Genomic DNA, 16,401 nt, shown 5'->3' with positions numbered 1-16,401 from the left:
GCTGTGATCCCGTGCTGTAATGTCTGTATACTCTTTGCTTCCTCCCCTGCCCAGGAGATGTGGTATGATCAGACCATGTTCCTGCACGGTCAGACACAGCCATTACACAGTACACAGAAGGGGCACATTTATAAAATTAAATAAAATGTTCCTGTGCTGAGATAAACATCCATTTGTGGAAGTTATTATTCCAAAATCTATTGATTTAGAATGAACTTTTGTTAACGGGAAAACCCCTTAAAATAAAATTCATATATCTGTGAAACACTGTTCGTTTATGCACCAGTCAGAAGTGTCCCGTCCCATGCTTCCCAGCCTCAAAGGCCAAATGAGGTTGAGTTCAGGTTGAGAGACCTGTGGCCAGTAGGTACTGTACATGATGGTCTTTACACGGACTGTGTTATACAGACATCTGAATTTGCCTTAGGCCTCATTCACACATCTGTATGTTTGATCAGTATTTCATTATTGTTTGTATGCTAAAACCAGGAGTTTCTCCAAATACCCAGAACAGGCGTCAATCTTTCAATTCTAGTTTTTCTCTGTAAGTTCCACTCCTGGCTTTGGCATACAAACTCTGATGCAAAAATACTGACGTGTGAGTGAGGCCTTAGAATGATGTAGAATAAAATCCAAATGCAAGTGACATTTTGTTTACCTCATTTATCCAATATTCGGCTAATGCAATTGTCGACATTGAATTGGAGATGCAATATACAGCTCTGGCAAAAATTAAGAGACCACTGCAAAATGTTCAGTTTCTCTGATTTTTCTCTTTCTAGGTATATTTTTGAGTAAAATGTACATTGTTGTTTTAGTCTATAAACTACTGACAACATGTCTCCGAAATTCAAAGCTAAAAATTTTGCATTTATTTTCAGCAAATGATAAAGCATCAAAATACTAAAAAAGTAACAGTGCTTTCAGACCTCAAATTACTCATGTTGTAACTGTGAAATCAATATTTGGTGGACTAACCATGATCTTTAATCACAGCTTTCATGCGTCTTGACATGCTTTCCACCAAGTCTTTCCATGCTTTCCAATAGAAAACTGTTCAGTGGTCTCTTAAGTTTTGCCAGAGCTGTATATTGTGAATAGGTGCATGCAATCCAGAACCAGACAAAGCAATCTCCATAGACCAACATTGTTGGGAGTATGGATCCTTTGCTACCATATTGGTTTTTGAAAAAACTGGGAATACAAATATTCCCCTTCCTAGGAGTATAGAGGAGGTTAATACTGCAAAAAAGGGTCCGACTACCTCTCAATACCTATGGTTTTGGAATGAGGTGTCCAAAAAGCCTATATAGGAGTGATGATCAGGTGTCCACATATTTTTGACCATTAGGAGTATAAATTACAAAGACTTCTCATCTTTTAGGGTGTGTGCGTGTGTATATAATGCGCACACACACAGTGTATGTGTGTATATGTATATACATATATATACCCCAAGCGAATTGCAGCTGTAATCGCAGCAAAAGGTGGCGCTACAAAGTATTAACTCAAGGGGGCCGAATCATATTGCACACCCCACTTTTCAGTTTTAAATTTTTTTTAAAAAGTTTAAAATATCCAATAAATTTCGTTCCACTTCAAGATTGTGTCCCACTTGTTGATTCAAATTTAAGCAAAAAATGTGGTCATGATGCACTTTTAAGGGGGAGGGGGGTCTTCTGCTGACACTGGTATAGGGGTAATGTCCCCCAATTATGACAATATCCCCCATCCTGGTATATATGCCACCCTCCTTCCTTTTATACGTAGTCCCCATCCCCATCCTGGTATGCCTGGCACACCTCCATCCTGGTATGCATGGCACTCCTCATCCCTATTCTGATATGCATGGCACCCCTCATCCCTATCCTGATATGCATGGCACCCCTCATCCCTGTCCTGGTATGCATGTCACCCTTAATCCCTATCCTGGTATGCTTGGCATCCCTAATCCCTGTCCTGGTATGCTTGGCATCCCTAATCCCTGTCCTGGTATGCTTGGCATCCCTAATCCCTGTCCTGGTATGCTTGGCATCCCTAATCCCTGTCCTGGTATGCATGGCACCCCTAATCCCTGTCCTGGTATGCATGGCACCCCTAATCCCCGTCATAGTATGCATGGTCCCCCTAATCCCCATCATGCTGCACATTAAAAAAAAAATAAACACTCATAGGCTGTGTGCCCACGTAGCATTTTTCAAGCGTATATGCTGCGGAATTTCCGCAGCGTAAACGCTTGAAAAACGCATGTATATCCGCACCCCATGGTCCCCAATGGGATTCCGCAAGTTCTATGCACATGCTGCGGATTTTTCCGCAGCGTTTATGCTGCGTTCAAAAATCCGCAGCATGTCATTTAATTTTGCGTTTCCGCAAGCGGAATTGCCTTTGTCCAATGCATAAAAAACGCAAGGCAATTCCGCATGTGGAAAACGCGTGATAAACGCGCGAAAAATGCGCGATAAACGCGTGCGGAATTCCGCATGCGTTTTTCCGGGAGAGGACTTGCATTTATGAAGCAGAAATTTTCTGCTTCATAAATGCAACGTGGGCACATAGCCATACTCTCCTTTCTTTCTCCTCCAGCGCTGCATCCGGTCTGCCTGCACTGATCTCTCCATGTGAGCCGTGCATGATGTCTCTGCCATGCGCAGCTCACAAGGAGAGATCAGCTGCCGGAAGTCACTGCTCCCCACGCCGGGTCTGTGTGCGCTGGGAGCAGTGACTTCACTCTCCTTCATAGCTGACACACAGCGGAGCCGCGCTGCGGCTGCTGCTGCCGGCTTTCTCCTGTGCCCGCTCATTAAAGGGCATGAATATTCACCCACTCCCCACGCCCATGGGCGTGGAGAGAGGTTGAATGTTCATGCCCTTTAACAGCGGGCACAGGAGATAGCTGGCAGCAGCAGGAGCCGCAGCGTGGCTACACTGTATACCGCTATTAAGGAGCATGAATATTCATTTTCTTTAGCAGCGGGGACAGTGTAGGCTGCAGTAGGCGGCTGCTGCCTCCTGTGCCCCACTCCTCCACCAATACCGCTCCCCCCACACCACACACAAATATACACCCCCCCCAACATTTGGACTATAAGACGCACCCCACATTTTCCCTTTGGTCAATGTGCGCCTTGACAAGGGATCTTCCTAGTTCCTCAAGAAACATCCTCCGCTTGTGTTTTTTCTTTGAATTCCATCCTTGGTGAATGTGGGTCCACAACACAAATGAATTGCATGCTGACACATCAAGGATGTTGTAAAATACAACCATTGGCCATCTCCTAGTCATTCGCTGGCAAGTGTAGGTGGCAGTCAGCTTGTCCAGGTTGTCCACTCCTCCTTTGTTTTTGTTATAGTCCAGGATGATTCTGGGCTTTTTGTCACTTCCTGATGACACAGCTGCATCTTTGTGAAGTGTGGACATCAGTACCACATTCCTTCGTTTTTTGGGGCAGTATGAAACGGCAGTGGTGGTGTCTCTAAAAACAAACGTTGAGGAAAGTGGAGCCCTGTCCTTCATCTGCAACAATTCAGCGGGCAGCTCAGGTTTGTTTTTTTTTCACTGTGCCCACCATGGTGATTTTCCTCCTGAGAAGTTCTTGTCCAAGGTCATAGCTGGTAAAAAAAAATTGTCACAAGTAATGTCGTGACCCTGCAGTCCAGTAGTCATATCGAGGACTACACGTTTTCCTTGTTTTTTTTCAGGGATGCCGCTTGCAGACTTGCCTGTGTAAATCTGTAGATTCCATGCATAGCTAGTTTTTGCATCACAGGCTGCCCAAATTTTTATGCCGTATTTGCCTGGTTTACTTGGCATGTATTGCCAGAAGGGGCATTTTCCGTGGAAAGGGAGAAAACGTTCGTCTACTGTCACCTCTGGCCCTGGCTTGAACATCAGTGGAAGGAGCTGCACCCATTTCTCCCAAACATCCCTGATGGGAGCAAGTTTGTCAGATTTTGTTCTGGTGTCTCTGTTGTCAAATCTGAGGACTCTTGATATCATTTGAAAATTTTGAAGTGACATTGTTGCCCGGAAAATATTCCTGCCTGTGGATGCGTCCCAGAGACTATCAGTGGCCTCATTGCAGGATTTGTACACTCCAGCAAGGAGAAGAACACCAATGTAGGCATCCAGCACATCATCATGAAGGTCATTCCACATGTTGCCGTGGACTTTTTTTCCTTCAAGGTTTGTCATAGCAATAATGACTTTTTTTATTGACAATGGCATAAACAGATCAAAACATGACTTGATGTCACTTACTCTTGTCACAGCAAACCTTGTGATCCCAGGGGTAATTTTTTATGACATTTGCAGCATCTGCCCTGCCATGTACATCTGGAGGTACTGACCTCCAACTGATCTTGCCACTTTTGGATTTGAATCTTTCAGCGGGAGCAGCTTCAGCACCAGTGACCTCCTCATCAGACTGATCAGAACTGTCTGTGTCTTCTGGTTGATACTCCACATCATCTTCCTCCTCAGAAACCTGTTCATCTGTATCAGTTTGCTGCTGTGTGTCCTCTGATTCATTATCATCTAAGATATAATCCAGAATTTGGCTTACATCAAATCTTCTCCTCATTGTTGCATGTGTAAACTGGAGATGTATACTCTGCAAAGTACCAACTCTAAGCTGATTTGGCCATACATGCCTGGACATGTCCCTAACTCAAGTTGCTGGAGGTAGAGCTGGCTGTGGGCTGTTGGTTTATATTGTGTTTATGAGTTCAGTTTTGGGACTTATTATAGTTTTTTTACTCTTATATTAGACCTGGGTCGAAATTGACCCCAACAACACAAATGCTATAATTTTAATAAGAGCATTTTTACAATTTAGTAAAATAGTTTTATTTATTGTATTTTGTTTAAAAATAAATTCCTGAAAAAGTCAAAAAGTCTTGATGCAATAAACAAATGTATGTAGAATTTGTATGCATTTAAAACCTAAAACGGGTCGGTCACGACCCTAACACAAGAGGAAGGGTAAAGTGAAACTGGCTCATAATGGTATAATGAGAACATGCATTTAACATTAGACCAACAAGTAAATGAGCCTGGTGTCAATGTTTGTGGTGGTATTTCAAGTTTTGGTGTTTTAGGACCAATATTTTTTGATGGAACAGTCACAGGAGATAAGTATCTCGAAATTCTAATGAATCAAGTTGTTCCCCAGTTACAGCAACAGCCTAATTCAAATGACCTTTATTTCCAACAAGATAGGGCCCCTCCACATTATTCAAGAGTAGTCCGCGAGTATCTTGATGAAACATTTCCCAATAAATGGATTGGCTGAAGAGGCCCACTTGATTGGCCGGCACGTTCACCAGACTTGACCCCAATGGATTTTTTCTTTTGGGGAGTACTCAAGGACAAAGTTTATAGTCGAAAACCAAAAAGTGTCAGTGACTTGAAAAATTACATAAGAGATGCATTTCAAGAAATTAATACCCAAAGAGACTTGTGCAAAAAAGTTTGTCGAAGTGTAAGAGGCGACTTCAAAGCTGTGCAAATTGTAATGGAAAACAGTTTGAGCACCTGCGTTGATAAAATTTAAGGGCTTTTCTATTATTGTTCAGAATAAAATTTAATTGTCAATGTTATGCTTGTGTTAGTAAATATAATTTTATATATAACTCAAAATTAAATATTTTCTGTCCACCTACTTTTGGACTATATATATATATCTATATCTCAAAAATAGGAAACAGCACAAAAATTATTTTGGTGCAAAAAAAGCCCCCCGGGTACATACCAGTCCTTTAAGTATCCATGCAAAAATATGGAGGCAGCACACAGAGTAGAATAAAGTGATAAGGTTTAATAGCCCATACGGCAACGTTTCGGTCCAAAATTGTGGACCTTTCTCAAGCATAGGTAAGGTGCAAGTGCAGAGTATTTAAGGTGATCTTATTACAATAGTAATCAGCAGCAATTGTATGAAAAGTGCATAATATACGTGATTTTTCAAACAAACAATGTTACAAGACATCCTAGTGCATAATCAGTGTAAAGTCACATAGTGCATAAATACAATGATTACAGGCTTATAGCAATAAAGCTCATATCAATGTATAATTGGTCATATGCAACAGCTGCGCATTTGTGCACTAAAGACCGGATATACTGGCGCCATCTTGTGATCTCCATGTGATAGATGTAATGGGCGATATGGCCTCTTCCAAGATGTCGCCGGTATATTTCCTACTCTGGCATGCACGATATTAGTTACAGGGATGCCGAGATTTTGGCACTATATGCAAATGAAATTTGGGGTGAGCCATGTTTTCTTTTATGTATACACAGCTGCAGCATCTGCTGTTATCAGTTCCGGAAGTCATTACCTGCGGTGCCTGGCCGTCAAGTTGCAGTGGCTGGCGCTTGTTACTGCAAATCCGCCTCTTATTCAATTGAGCAGCGGCCACTACAACTTGGCGGCCAGGCACCGCAGGTAATGATTTCCAGCTGGCAGCGGCACCGATAACAGCTGATTGGCGGGGGTGCAGCGTGCGGGACCCCGGCCGATCATACATTGGTGCCCTATCCTACGGTTAGGGCATCAATGTCAAAGTAGCGGACAACCCCTTTAATACACACACACACACACACACACACACACACACACACACACACACATATATAATGTGTATATAATCTCATGATGTATATAAATTTTGTTTAGTCTGAATCTATGTACTATTTTTAGGCATTTTTACATATCTTCCTGTTCTTTCCTGTTTAGGAACTTGGCTTAGGGAACATTCAGAGATGCAAGGGTTTCTCCGGTCATCTTTTAAAGACCCTAATGAAACAGAGGAGCTCCCTTGCCGATGTTACAGATCAGTGGATTGTTCTACGGTAAAGTCTAGACATGTTTTTTATGAAGTGAAATAAAGATCTCAAAATTTAAATTATTTATTTTTCTTAACAAATTTTAGATCTGGCATCTGATGTTTAGATTTTTTCTGGCATCTTACATGGAATCTATTACCCTGTTTTGCCACCTAATCTGAGAGCAACATAATGTAGGGGCATGGACATTTTGAGATATTCACCAAGAAACCGAGTACATACCATCTGATTTCATTTTTCGTCAAATAGCAAATTGACAGTTTGGGGTAGCCTTCTGTTTAATCCCCTCAAGTAGTGTCTATATCTGGTCATTAATTTCTGTTTTCTCTGTCTTTTCATGTTAAAGAAATTTGATAAGCTGTATGCAGGAAATCAGCTCTCGACTGGATTCATCGAACGAGTACAAGATTGCATTCCCGCCCCAGGATGGGGTGCAGCTGTGGCTAGATAAACTGCAGAATCTTGCAGTGCAATGCAGCATTGTACTGGAGCAGTTATCTTGGTTACTGGAATGCTGCCCTGCAGATAATAAGGAAAAACAGAATAAGACTTGTGAAGAAGCCAAGCCTTGGACAGCAGCACTGAACGTTCCTTCTCCAGCCGCTGCAGACTGGCTGCCAAAACTTTGTACCGTCCGTAGATCAGACAATGATTGGCAGGAGCTGAATTCGACAGTAACAAAGATGTCAACAGAAATTAAGTCCATAAAAACAGATGTGGACACAATTCGACTGCAGTCAAGCGAGACTCTGTTTTACTCTTGGTAAGATCTCAATTAAGATTTGCTTTAAAAATTGCTTAAATGCGATAGGGATTTTTAGTAAGTAATTAGTAATAATATTACTGAAATATTTGCGTATACCGTGCTTATCCCGATAGATAATAAAAGGTTTAAACTCGTCATCTCAGTAGTTTTATCTTCCAGTTTTCTATTTTGCTCTATTTGATTTATTTCTTGTAATGACTTTCCATTTGCATATGTTGTATCAACTATACAATAGAAGGAAATGGGATTTCCCTAATGTTTTGCTGTTCTTGGAGATGCAGTAGTGATCCAGACCCAGCATGATGGCTACAGAATGTCCCATTCTTTACCTACTTGCTACAAGTTTTCCATGATTCCACGAACATCCCTCACCTCTTTACAGCTCTTTATTTTGTTAAATTAAGAGATATCCAGAGACAGAACTACAAATTTAAGCTTTTATAATACATGTGTGTAGCGATTGTTTTCATTTTTTTTCTATTTTAGGACCAATTTTGAGACTTGCTCTTCTGCACTAGAAACCATGCAGCAGGTTGCTCTTGACCTGAGAGAGGTAGAGTTGCTGTTTGTCCTCCCTGAGACGGAAGTAAAAGAGGCGGCACAGCACGTGATTTTTCTGAAGAGTATCCACCACATAAGAGAAGAAATTCGTGTGGCAATTCGAGACTTCGCTTTGTGGAAATCCCGTCTGCAGGCAATTGGAAGAGCAAAGAGTAAGAACTACCTAAACTATATTAGATGAACCTGACTCGTCTCAATATGTAATGTCCAGGGTAGGGACGGGACTGTCTTTGATCTGCACAAATAACATGGCATGAAGCTTTTGTAGTTCTAGTACTGCATTGTCAAACCTGCTTTTTTACGTTCATTATATATTTTCAAAAATGGACACGTAAACCATAAAAGCTTTCTTTTCTCCTTCCCCCATGACTGCACCACAGAGAGGTGGGGGGGGGGGGGGGTAAAAGGTTAAAAAAAACTAAAAACATATCCCCCGAGTCCGGGTCTAGCAGTTCTGAGAATGGCGGAGATTCGGACACATCCATCTCTTCCTCTTCCTCGTCTACAGATAGAGGAGGACGGAGCTGTTTCCCTATCGAGGAAACAGATGGCCTCATTAAGGCAGTCAGGTCTACCATGAGGTTAGCAGATCCCCGGCCCAAGAAATCTATCCAGGACGTAATGTTCAGCGGTCTAGAGCAAAAAAAAAGATCTTTTCCACTAAATGAGCGTGTTCACTCTTTAATTAAGAAAGCATGGAAAAGACCGGAGAGGAAGGACTTCCTTTCCCCGAAACGAAAGTACCCGTTCGATGACCCTGCATGTTCCTTTTGGGAGAAAGCACCAAAACTGGACGTCGCCATAGCCAAAGCCTCAAAGAAATACTCCCTTCCATTTGAGAACATGGGCATCTTAAAAGACCCCATGGATAAAAAAGCAGACACTTTCCTAAAGGGTTCCTGGGAAGCCGCTGGGGGGGATAAAACCTGCGGTAGCTGCCACATGTACGGCCAGGTCATTAATGGTCTGGCTGGACCAGCTTGAAACACAACTGAGGCAGAAAACATCTAGAGACCCAATTCTTGAAACTATCCCAGTAATGAAAGGGGCAGCGGCCTTCCTAGCTGACGCCTCGGCGGACTCCGTCAGATTAGGTGCTAGGGCGACAGGGCTCGCTAACGCGGCCAGACGAGCCCTCTGGCTCAAATGTTGGCCCAGGGATCTACAGACTAACTCAAGATTGTGCTCCATCCCCTGGGAGGGCGAGTTTCTATTCGGGCCCGCCCTTGATGACATCTTGGAAAAAGCAGGGGACAATAAGAAGCGGTTCCCTATCCTGTCTAACACTGCTTACAGAAAACCTTTTCGGAGCAAAAGGTTTATCCGTAGAAAACCCCCTAAAGAGCAGGATAGGTGGGAAGACAGGAGAAGGAAGACCAAAGGGTTCCTATTTAACAAACCCCCCCCAACGATAGCCTTCCCCCCACCCGGGGCAAATCCTCATTGGGAGGGCTTTCTGCTATCAGGCTTTCTCCCGGCCTGGGAGTTAATATCCGACAGCTCATGGATTCTGAGCCTAATACAATCGGGCCTGAAACTCCAGTTTCTCACATTCCCTCAGCCAAACTTTGTCGTGACCCCTGAAAGGTCCTCAAACGAGGAGCAGCTGGCCTTGGAGCTGGAAATCCGAGGACTGGTAGGGAAGGCAGTCCTTCAGGAGGTCCTGGGGGGGGGAGGCAATGTCTTCTATTCTCCGTTATTCCTAAGGAAAAAAACAGATGGGACGTACAGGACGACTGTAAATCTAAAAAAGCTGAACAAACTTTTAAAGGTGGAAGCCTTCAAAATGGAAACCATAAAATCATCAGTAAAAATGCTGTTTCCCGATTCTTTCATGGCCGTCCTGGATTTAAAAGACTCTTATTATCACGTCCTGATACACAAAGACTACCGGAAGTTCCTCAGAGTAGCAGTTCCTATGGGTGGAGTGGTCAAACACTATCAATATACGGCCCTCCCGTTCGGCATCGCCATAGCCCCAAGGGTTTTCACCAAAGTTGTTGCAGAGGTAATGGCTCATCTAAGGGAACAGAACACCCTGGTCGTCCCATACCTAGATGACTTCCTGGTAATAGGCAGCTCCTTCCTAAACTGCAAATCCCATCTGGGAAAAGTCATGGATTCTTTGACTCGCTTAGGATGGCTTTTGAATCTGGAAAAATCCAAAACAGAACCATGCCAGATACAGGAATACCTAGGCATCGTGCTGGATTCAAAAAGACAGGAGTGTCGCCTCCCCACAGGGAAAATTCACAAAATCATAGGCCAGATATCATGGGCAAAGTCCCACCCGTCTATGTCCCTACGGAAAGCCATGTCCCTTCTGGGCTCCCTGACAGCATGTTTCCCGGCCGTCCAATGGGCTCAAATACATACCAGGACCCTACAGTGGGAAATCCAAGAGGCAGAAAAATCCCTAAAAGGGCATTTAGAAGGGCAGCTAACGCTATCTGCAGAAACCACACTTTCCCTACAGTGGTGGGGGAACATAGACAATCTAGCCCGGGGAATTCCTTGCACAATCCCTACACCTCAAATCCTGACAACAAATGCAAGTCCAGGGGGCTGGGGGACTCACCTCAACAACCTTGTAGCTGGACAGAACTCCTAAAGCTAGTTTCCTCAAACATGAAGGAGCTCCTAGCAGTAGAGTGGGCACTTCGGTAATTCATGCACACACTACAAGGCCACCACGTGAGGGTCTTTTCAGACAACCGAGTAGTAGTGGCGTACCTGAACCACCAGGGGGGTACACGGTCCCATTCCCTAATGCAGGCGACAGAGGTCATCTTTCGCTTAGCCGAGGAAAACTTACAATCTCTATCAGCCCTACACATAAAGGGGATAGAAAATCACACCGCAGACTTCCTGAGTCGGACACAGCTAAAGCAGGGCGAATGGGAGTTAAATCAGTCAGTTTTTCGGCAGATTGTACAAATGTGGGGACGTCCCTCCATAGATCTGTTCGGCAACAATCGGAACAAGAAAACACACTTTCTGCTCCCTAGACCCCAAAGGGAGCCCCGTAGCTGTGAATGCCTTCATTATCCCATGGAGTTACCCTCTAGCTTACGCTTTTCCTCTGACTGCTCTGATTCCAGCTGTTCTGAGGAAAATCAAGGAAGAGAAAGCGAGGGTAATCTTGATAGCCCCCTTTTGGCCAAAGAGGGCGTGGTTTTCGTGGCTGAGGATGTTATCAATCTCCAACCCATGAGTTCTTCCGGACCTTCTTTCTCAGGGTCTGGTTCTCCATCCTCGGGCTTCAAACTTACACTTGACAGCCTGGAATTTGAGAGTGCTCTTCTGAAGGACAAAGGTTTCTTCCCAAATCTTATCACCACGCTACTTCAAAGTAGGAAACCTGTGACCACCAAACTGTACGGGAAAACCTGGAAGAAATTCCTTTCAGTCTCAGGTTCCTGGCTGGGAGGGAAGGTTCCATTGACAGCTATCCTGGAATTTTTACAGAGGGGTTTGGAGCAGGGTCTGGCCACAAGTACCTTAAAAGTTCAAGTTGCGGCTCTGGGAGCGCTCTACAATTTTGATCTGGCTAGGGATATAGGGATAGACGGGTGTCTAGGTTCATTAAAGCATCATCTAGATCCCGACCCATCCCATTCCGAAATACTACACCCTGGGATTTAAACTTGGTCCTTTCAGCTTTAACGGAGGCTTCTTTTGAACCTCTGTCGGAAGCATCCCTAAAAATTCTGTCCCTCAAAACAGCATTCTTAGTAGCTCTCACATCCGCACGTAGGGTTAGTGATATTCAGGCCCTATCGGCAGGCCCCCCCTTCACACAAATCTTGGAGGGTTACTCTGAAAACTGACCCTGCCTATCTGCCAAAAGTGGTGTCAAGATTTCACAGGTCCCAGGAAATCACCCTCCCTTCTTTCTGCCAAAACCCTAGGAACACGAAAGAGAAGGTCTTGCATACACTAGACGTCAGAAGGTGCCTAATCCGATACCTAGAGGCAACACAAGTGTAGGGAGGATACTTCTTTGTTTGCTTTCAGGGCCTTCGTAAGGAGAAGAAAGCTTCTAAGGGCACGCTGGCCAGATGGATAAGGGAGGCCATCATACTATCTTACTCCTCACCTGGGGAAGCTGCCCCGTAGAAACTGAAGGCCCAGTCAACAAGAGCGGTGGCAGCCTCCTGGACGGAGAAGACCGTTACTACGATAGAGCAGATATGTAGAACGGCAACCTGGTCTTCCCCTCTACCTTCTTCAATCACTACCGGCTAGACTTAACCTCTTCTTCAGACCTTACTTTCGGGAGAAGGGTTCTGGAAGCTGTGGTCGCCCCCCCCCCCACCCCACCAATGAGTCACTTCTCTGTAATTCTCTCCATGGTGCCGTCATGGGGGAAGGAGAAAGACATAGTTACTTACCGGTAACGGGATTTCTCAGAGCCCATGACAGCACCCGTACATTCCTTCCCTTCACGTGTGGGTGTGCACACTTATTAGTTACCTGTTGTAGCCACGTGGTGTTTCTGACGAGTTCTTAAATTGTAAAATTTTGTGTTACTAACCTGGTGGTCCTCCCATGCTCTGTAAGCAAATGATGCGGGAGAGAGGCACCGCCCTTTTATCTGTAGGTTTCCTGTCCTTGAATTGCTTATCCCCTCTCTCCGTGGTGCCGTCATGGGCTCTGAGAAATCCTGTTACCGGTAAGTAACTACTTCTTTCCCACACATAAAGCATATTGAAAATGTTTTTGTTTTTTTTATTATATAAACCTATTATTTTACCAGTACCATTTCATAACACAGTTTATGCTAAACTATAGTTATTGACCTAGATACAATTCACCCCTTTATAAATTGTTACACGGAATCTGTCAGCAGGTTTTTGCTATGTAATCTGAGAGCAGCATGGTGTAGGGGCTGAGACCCTGATTCCAGAGACGTCACTTACTTTGGGCTGTTTTCTGCTGTTTCAGTAAAATCAGTGTTAAACGAGCAGGAGACTATCAGTACTGGACTAGGTGTTGTGTTTCGCCTGGTCCAACCCCACTCAAACCACTGATTATCAGCTTTCTGTCAAGTACACAAAAGCTGCTAATCAGTTGAGTGGGTGGGGTTACCAAGGCTCAACATTCTGAGCTCTACTACATCAGCAGCAGCGAAAACTGTGATTCTATCACAACTGCTGCACCCAATAAACTAAGTGATATATCGCTGGAATCTGAGTTTCTGTCCCTACATCTTGCTGCTGTCATATTACAGAGGAAAAACCTGCTGACAGATTTTCCTTTACTATGTAACCTGTAACTTTTTGCAACACCAAGTGTGACCACCTTTAAAATTATATAATAAATGGTGCATGCATTAGAGAGCTAGTGAAAAACCTTCACCTGTACCTCTGGTTGACTTGTATATTCATCGCCTATGACTATAGGTTTGTAGCCCTTTGTCTTGTTACATTTAACACATATATATTCATTGGTCCATTGTAGCCCATATACTTCTAGGCTGCCCCTGTCCCTAGTGTAATAATGACTCTAGCCTACCCTGGTTTCCCAGTTGAGTTATTGCTTTCCATGTCCTCACGTGGGATTAAACTTTATCTAAGGTCATTACATCTTACGTTACACTTTAAGGGTTTAGCTGCAGGCTCCTTCTTCTTTTCCTACTGTTCACACAAGTAGTATGAGCCCTCAGTCGTATAAGGGATTGGTAATGCTTTCATTATCATTGCTCAAGTGGTGTCATTTCTTGTATTTTACTTGTAATCGACACTTTTGTTTTTATTAAAAGGGAACCAAGAGTCTGATGAAAAATATGTTAAAGATTTCTCACATCAGGTGGAAGCTGCCATTAAGAGCATTTTATGTGGCGTTCAGAAACTTGTAGAAAAAAATGAGCAAAAGGAAATGCCTAAACCCGTGAAAACCGAGGAAGGAGGTAAAAGCTGCAGTTAGAACGTCTGACTTCATCTGTCTAATAAATTCAGCTACTTGGGATTATCTGTTTTACTTTGTGTAACTGTTTTATATTCTGTTTTTTTTTCTTTAAGTTGAAGACCAGAAAGAAGACAGTCTTCAGGAAGGCCTCATTACAAAATTACTGACTGAAGACCTTTGCCAGAATTTAAAGACTTTGGATGTACCGACTATAATATCTTCTGTCTCCGGTCTGCTTGAGCGCCTTAAAAGCTACGTCGCTGACTGCATAAAGGATAAACACACGGTAGACTTATTTCTGTACTATTTATATGCAAATACATGTTAAAGGGTAATCTCTTGAATGGTTATTCCATAGTTATCATCTATCCATCATCTGGCACCGGCACAAATTCTGAAATAGGGCTCTGAAAAGTCCATCAGAATGCGCGCCACCACTCCATTTTTTTTATGGGACTGCCAGAAGAAGCCGAGCACTGTACTGAGTACATGCAGCCACCAATTCATCCCAATGGGGCTTATCAGAGTTCCATTCTCCGGATCGGTGGGGGTCGCAGCAGTACAACTTACACCATTCTGCAAGTTATCTCTTAGAATTTCAATAGGTCGTGCTATTAATAATGGGAAGAATCTTGTAAGTGGTTGTTTCTTGCTCACATTTTGTAACAAATTTTCTTTGCTTTTCAGTTTTTCAACCAGTGTTGTGGCTTGCTTGTCCGGCTCCTACCCATGCTGTCTTCCTACTCGGACCTCCTCTTGTTTTACCTCACTGTGTCATTGACCACACACAGGGCTACAGGCAAACTACTCTCAGTCTTGACCTATATATTTACAGAACTTGCTCAGAAGGTCAGTATTAGTGTCTGCCTCGTCAGATAAGTTAGATTTGTTCCTAATTAATGAATACTTTGATTGTATCTTAAAGTTCTACATCCAGCTGCAGTTAAAAAATAAATAGTGGTAGCAGTATTTTTAAGTGTTTTTGCTGTGTTTTTTTAAACAGCCAAAACCTTCACTCTTGGCAATAAAAAGACAGCAAACAGCTACGTTTTTCACGTGGATGACGTGTGATTTCTCTCCAGTACATGTTAATAACGTTAGTTTTATTAACCAAAAATGCTGCCAAAACGCAGCACAAATGCTGCATTTTTTCACTGATTATTCAGTTTCTCACTACTTTCAATGAATAAAAAAAACTGCAAAAACGCTGAAAGAATTTTCAAAAACGCTGGTTAAAAAAAAAGGCTTTGTGTGCATGAGACTTCAGAAATCTCATTGCATTTGCTGGTACTGTAAAATGCAGTTTCTTTTCCCCTAACAACACAACAATAAAGCCACATGTGAACATACCCTGAAACTACTAGAAATAGTCAAAATACATTCCTAGGCGACCTCTTTTTTTAGGATTGCCATGAGCAGCCTTGGCTTTTTCAGGATATTTCTCTATTATTTTGTTTTATATTTTCCCTGAATGCATTTACAGGGATGGGAAGAAATAAAATAATTCATGTTTGTTAATTGTTGTCAATTTCAAGGGAGTGAGGGGCTTTTGTAGTCCATGATCAGTAGTATCCTTGGCTTTGGAATATTGTGTGGAATTGTGTGCTACTTAAGATTCTTTAGAAAACGTCTTTCTTTAGAAGAAGCACTTTGGGAAGCCAATATTGCTTGTGTCAATTATCTTGCAATTCAACATTGTTTCCCCTTCTTGTGTCTTATTTTAATCTTGATTTATTTGATAAAGTGTCCAAACTTTTAGACCAGCCATTGTAAAAGCTAAATTATAATCTTACAGGGATTCTGTGTTCCTAAAGAACTGATTGAGGATTCTGCCGGTGAGGGAGCTACAGAATTCCATGATTATGAGGGAGGAGGCATAGGGGAAGGAGAAGGCATGAAGGATGTGAGTGATAAAATTGAAAATGAAGACCAGGTACGGCTCATTCCTTTTTATATACTCGTCGCATACAAGGTTTTACCTGGTATTTGTTGAGAGTGTGGTTGACTTTATTGTGGTACATTGAAAGGTTGAAGATACCTTGAAAAAGGGTCAAGAAAAAGACAAGGATAATCCTGACGATAAGCCTGACGTGAAAGAAGAAGATAATGCTATTGAGATGTCTGACGATTTTGATGGGAAAATGCATGATGGAGATCAAGAAAATCAAGGTACATACATCTTGTTTAGTTATTAAACTTAATTAAGAAGGAAATTTCTTAAGTAAATGCGGTCTAAGAAGAAATCACTGTAAACAGGCTTCATGTCGTATGTATACTTGGGGTGTGCTTGGACCCCCAGTGTAGCATTTACTTG

The 16,401-nt window shown here is 42.9% G+C and overlaps 1 protein-coding gene across 1 annotated transcript in view; it reads left to right on the top strand.

Moving 5' to 3' along the window:
• MDN1 (midasin AAA ATPase 1) overlaps positions 1 to 16,401 on the top strand; it is a 253,888-nt gene that overhangs the window by 219,772 nt on the left and 17,715 nt on the right. Inside the window, exons 78-85 of the mRNA XM_073675707.1 lie at positions 6,741 to 6,856; positions 7,197 to 7,613; positions 8,103 to 8,329; positions 13,942 to 14,088; positions 14,201 to 14,373; positions 14,775 to 14,936; positions 15,883 to 16,020; positions 16,115 to 16,256. Of these exons, the coding sequence (XP_073531808.1) occupies positions 6,741 to 6,856; positions 7,197 to 7,613; positions 8,103 to 8,329; positions 13,942 to 14,088; positions 14,201 to 14,373; positions 14,775 to 14,936; positions 15,883 to 16,020; positions 16,115 to 16,256 (1,522 nt within the window). The remainder of the gene's footprint in view (positions 1 to 6,740; positions 6,857 to 7,196; positions 7,614 to 8,102; positions 8,330 to 13,941; positions 14,089 to 14,200; positions 14,374 to 14,774; positions 14,937 to 15,882; positions 16,021 to 16,114; positions 16,257 to 16,401) is intronic.

Source organism: Phyllobates terribilis, unplaced genomic scaffold (genome assembly GCF_046119375.1).
Source record: "Phyllobates terribilis strain yellow unplaced genomic scaffold, ASM4611937v1 Scaffold_3__8_contigs__length_932513732, whole genome shotgun sequence".
Classification (NCBI taxonomy): Eukaryota; Metazoa; Chordata; class Amphibia; order Anura; family Dendrobatidae; genus Phyllobates; species Phyllobates terribilis.
Note: the sequence above shows the minus strand (reverse complement) of the source record. Positions and strands in the feature narration are given on the sequence as shown.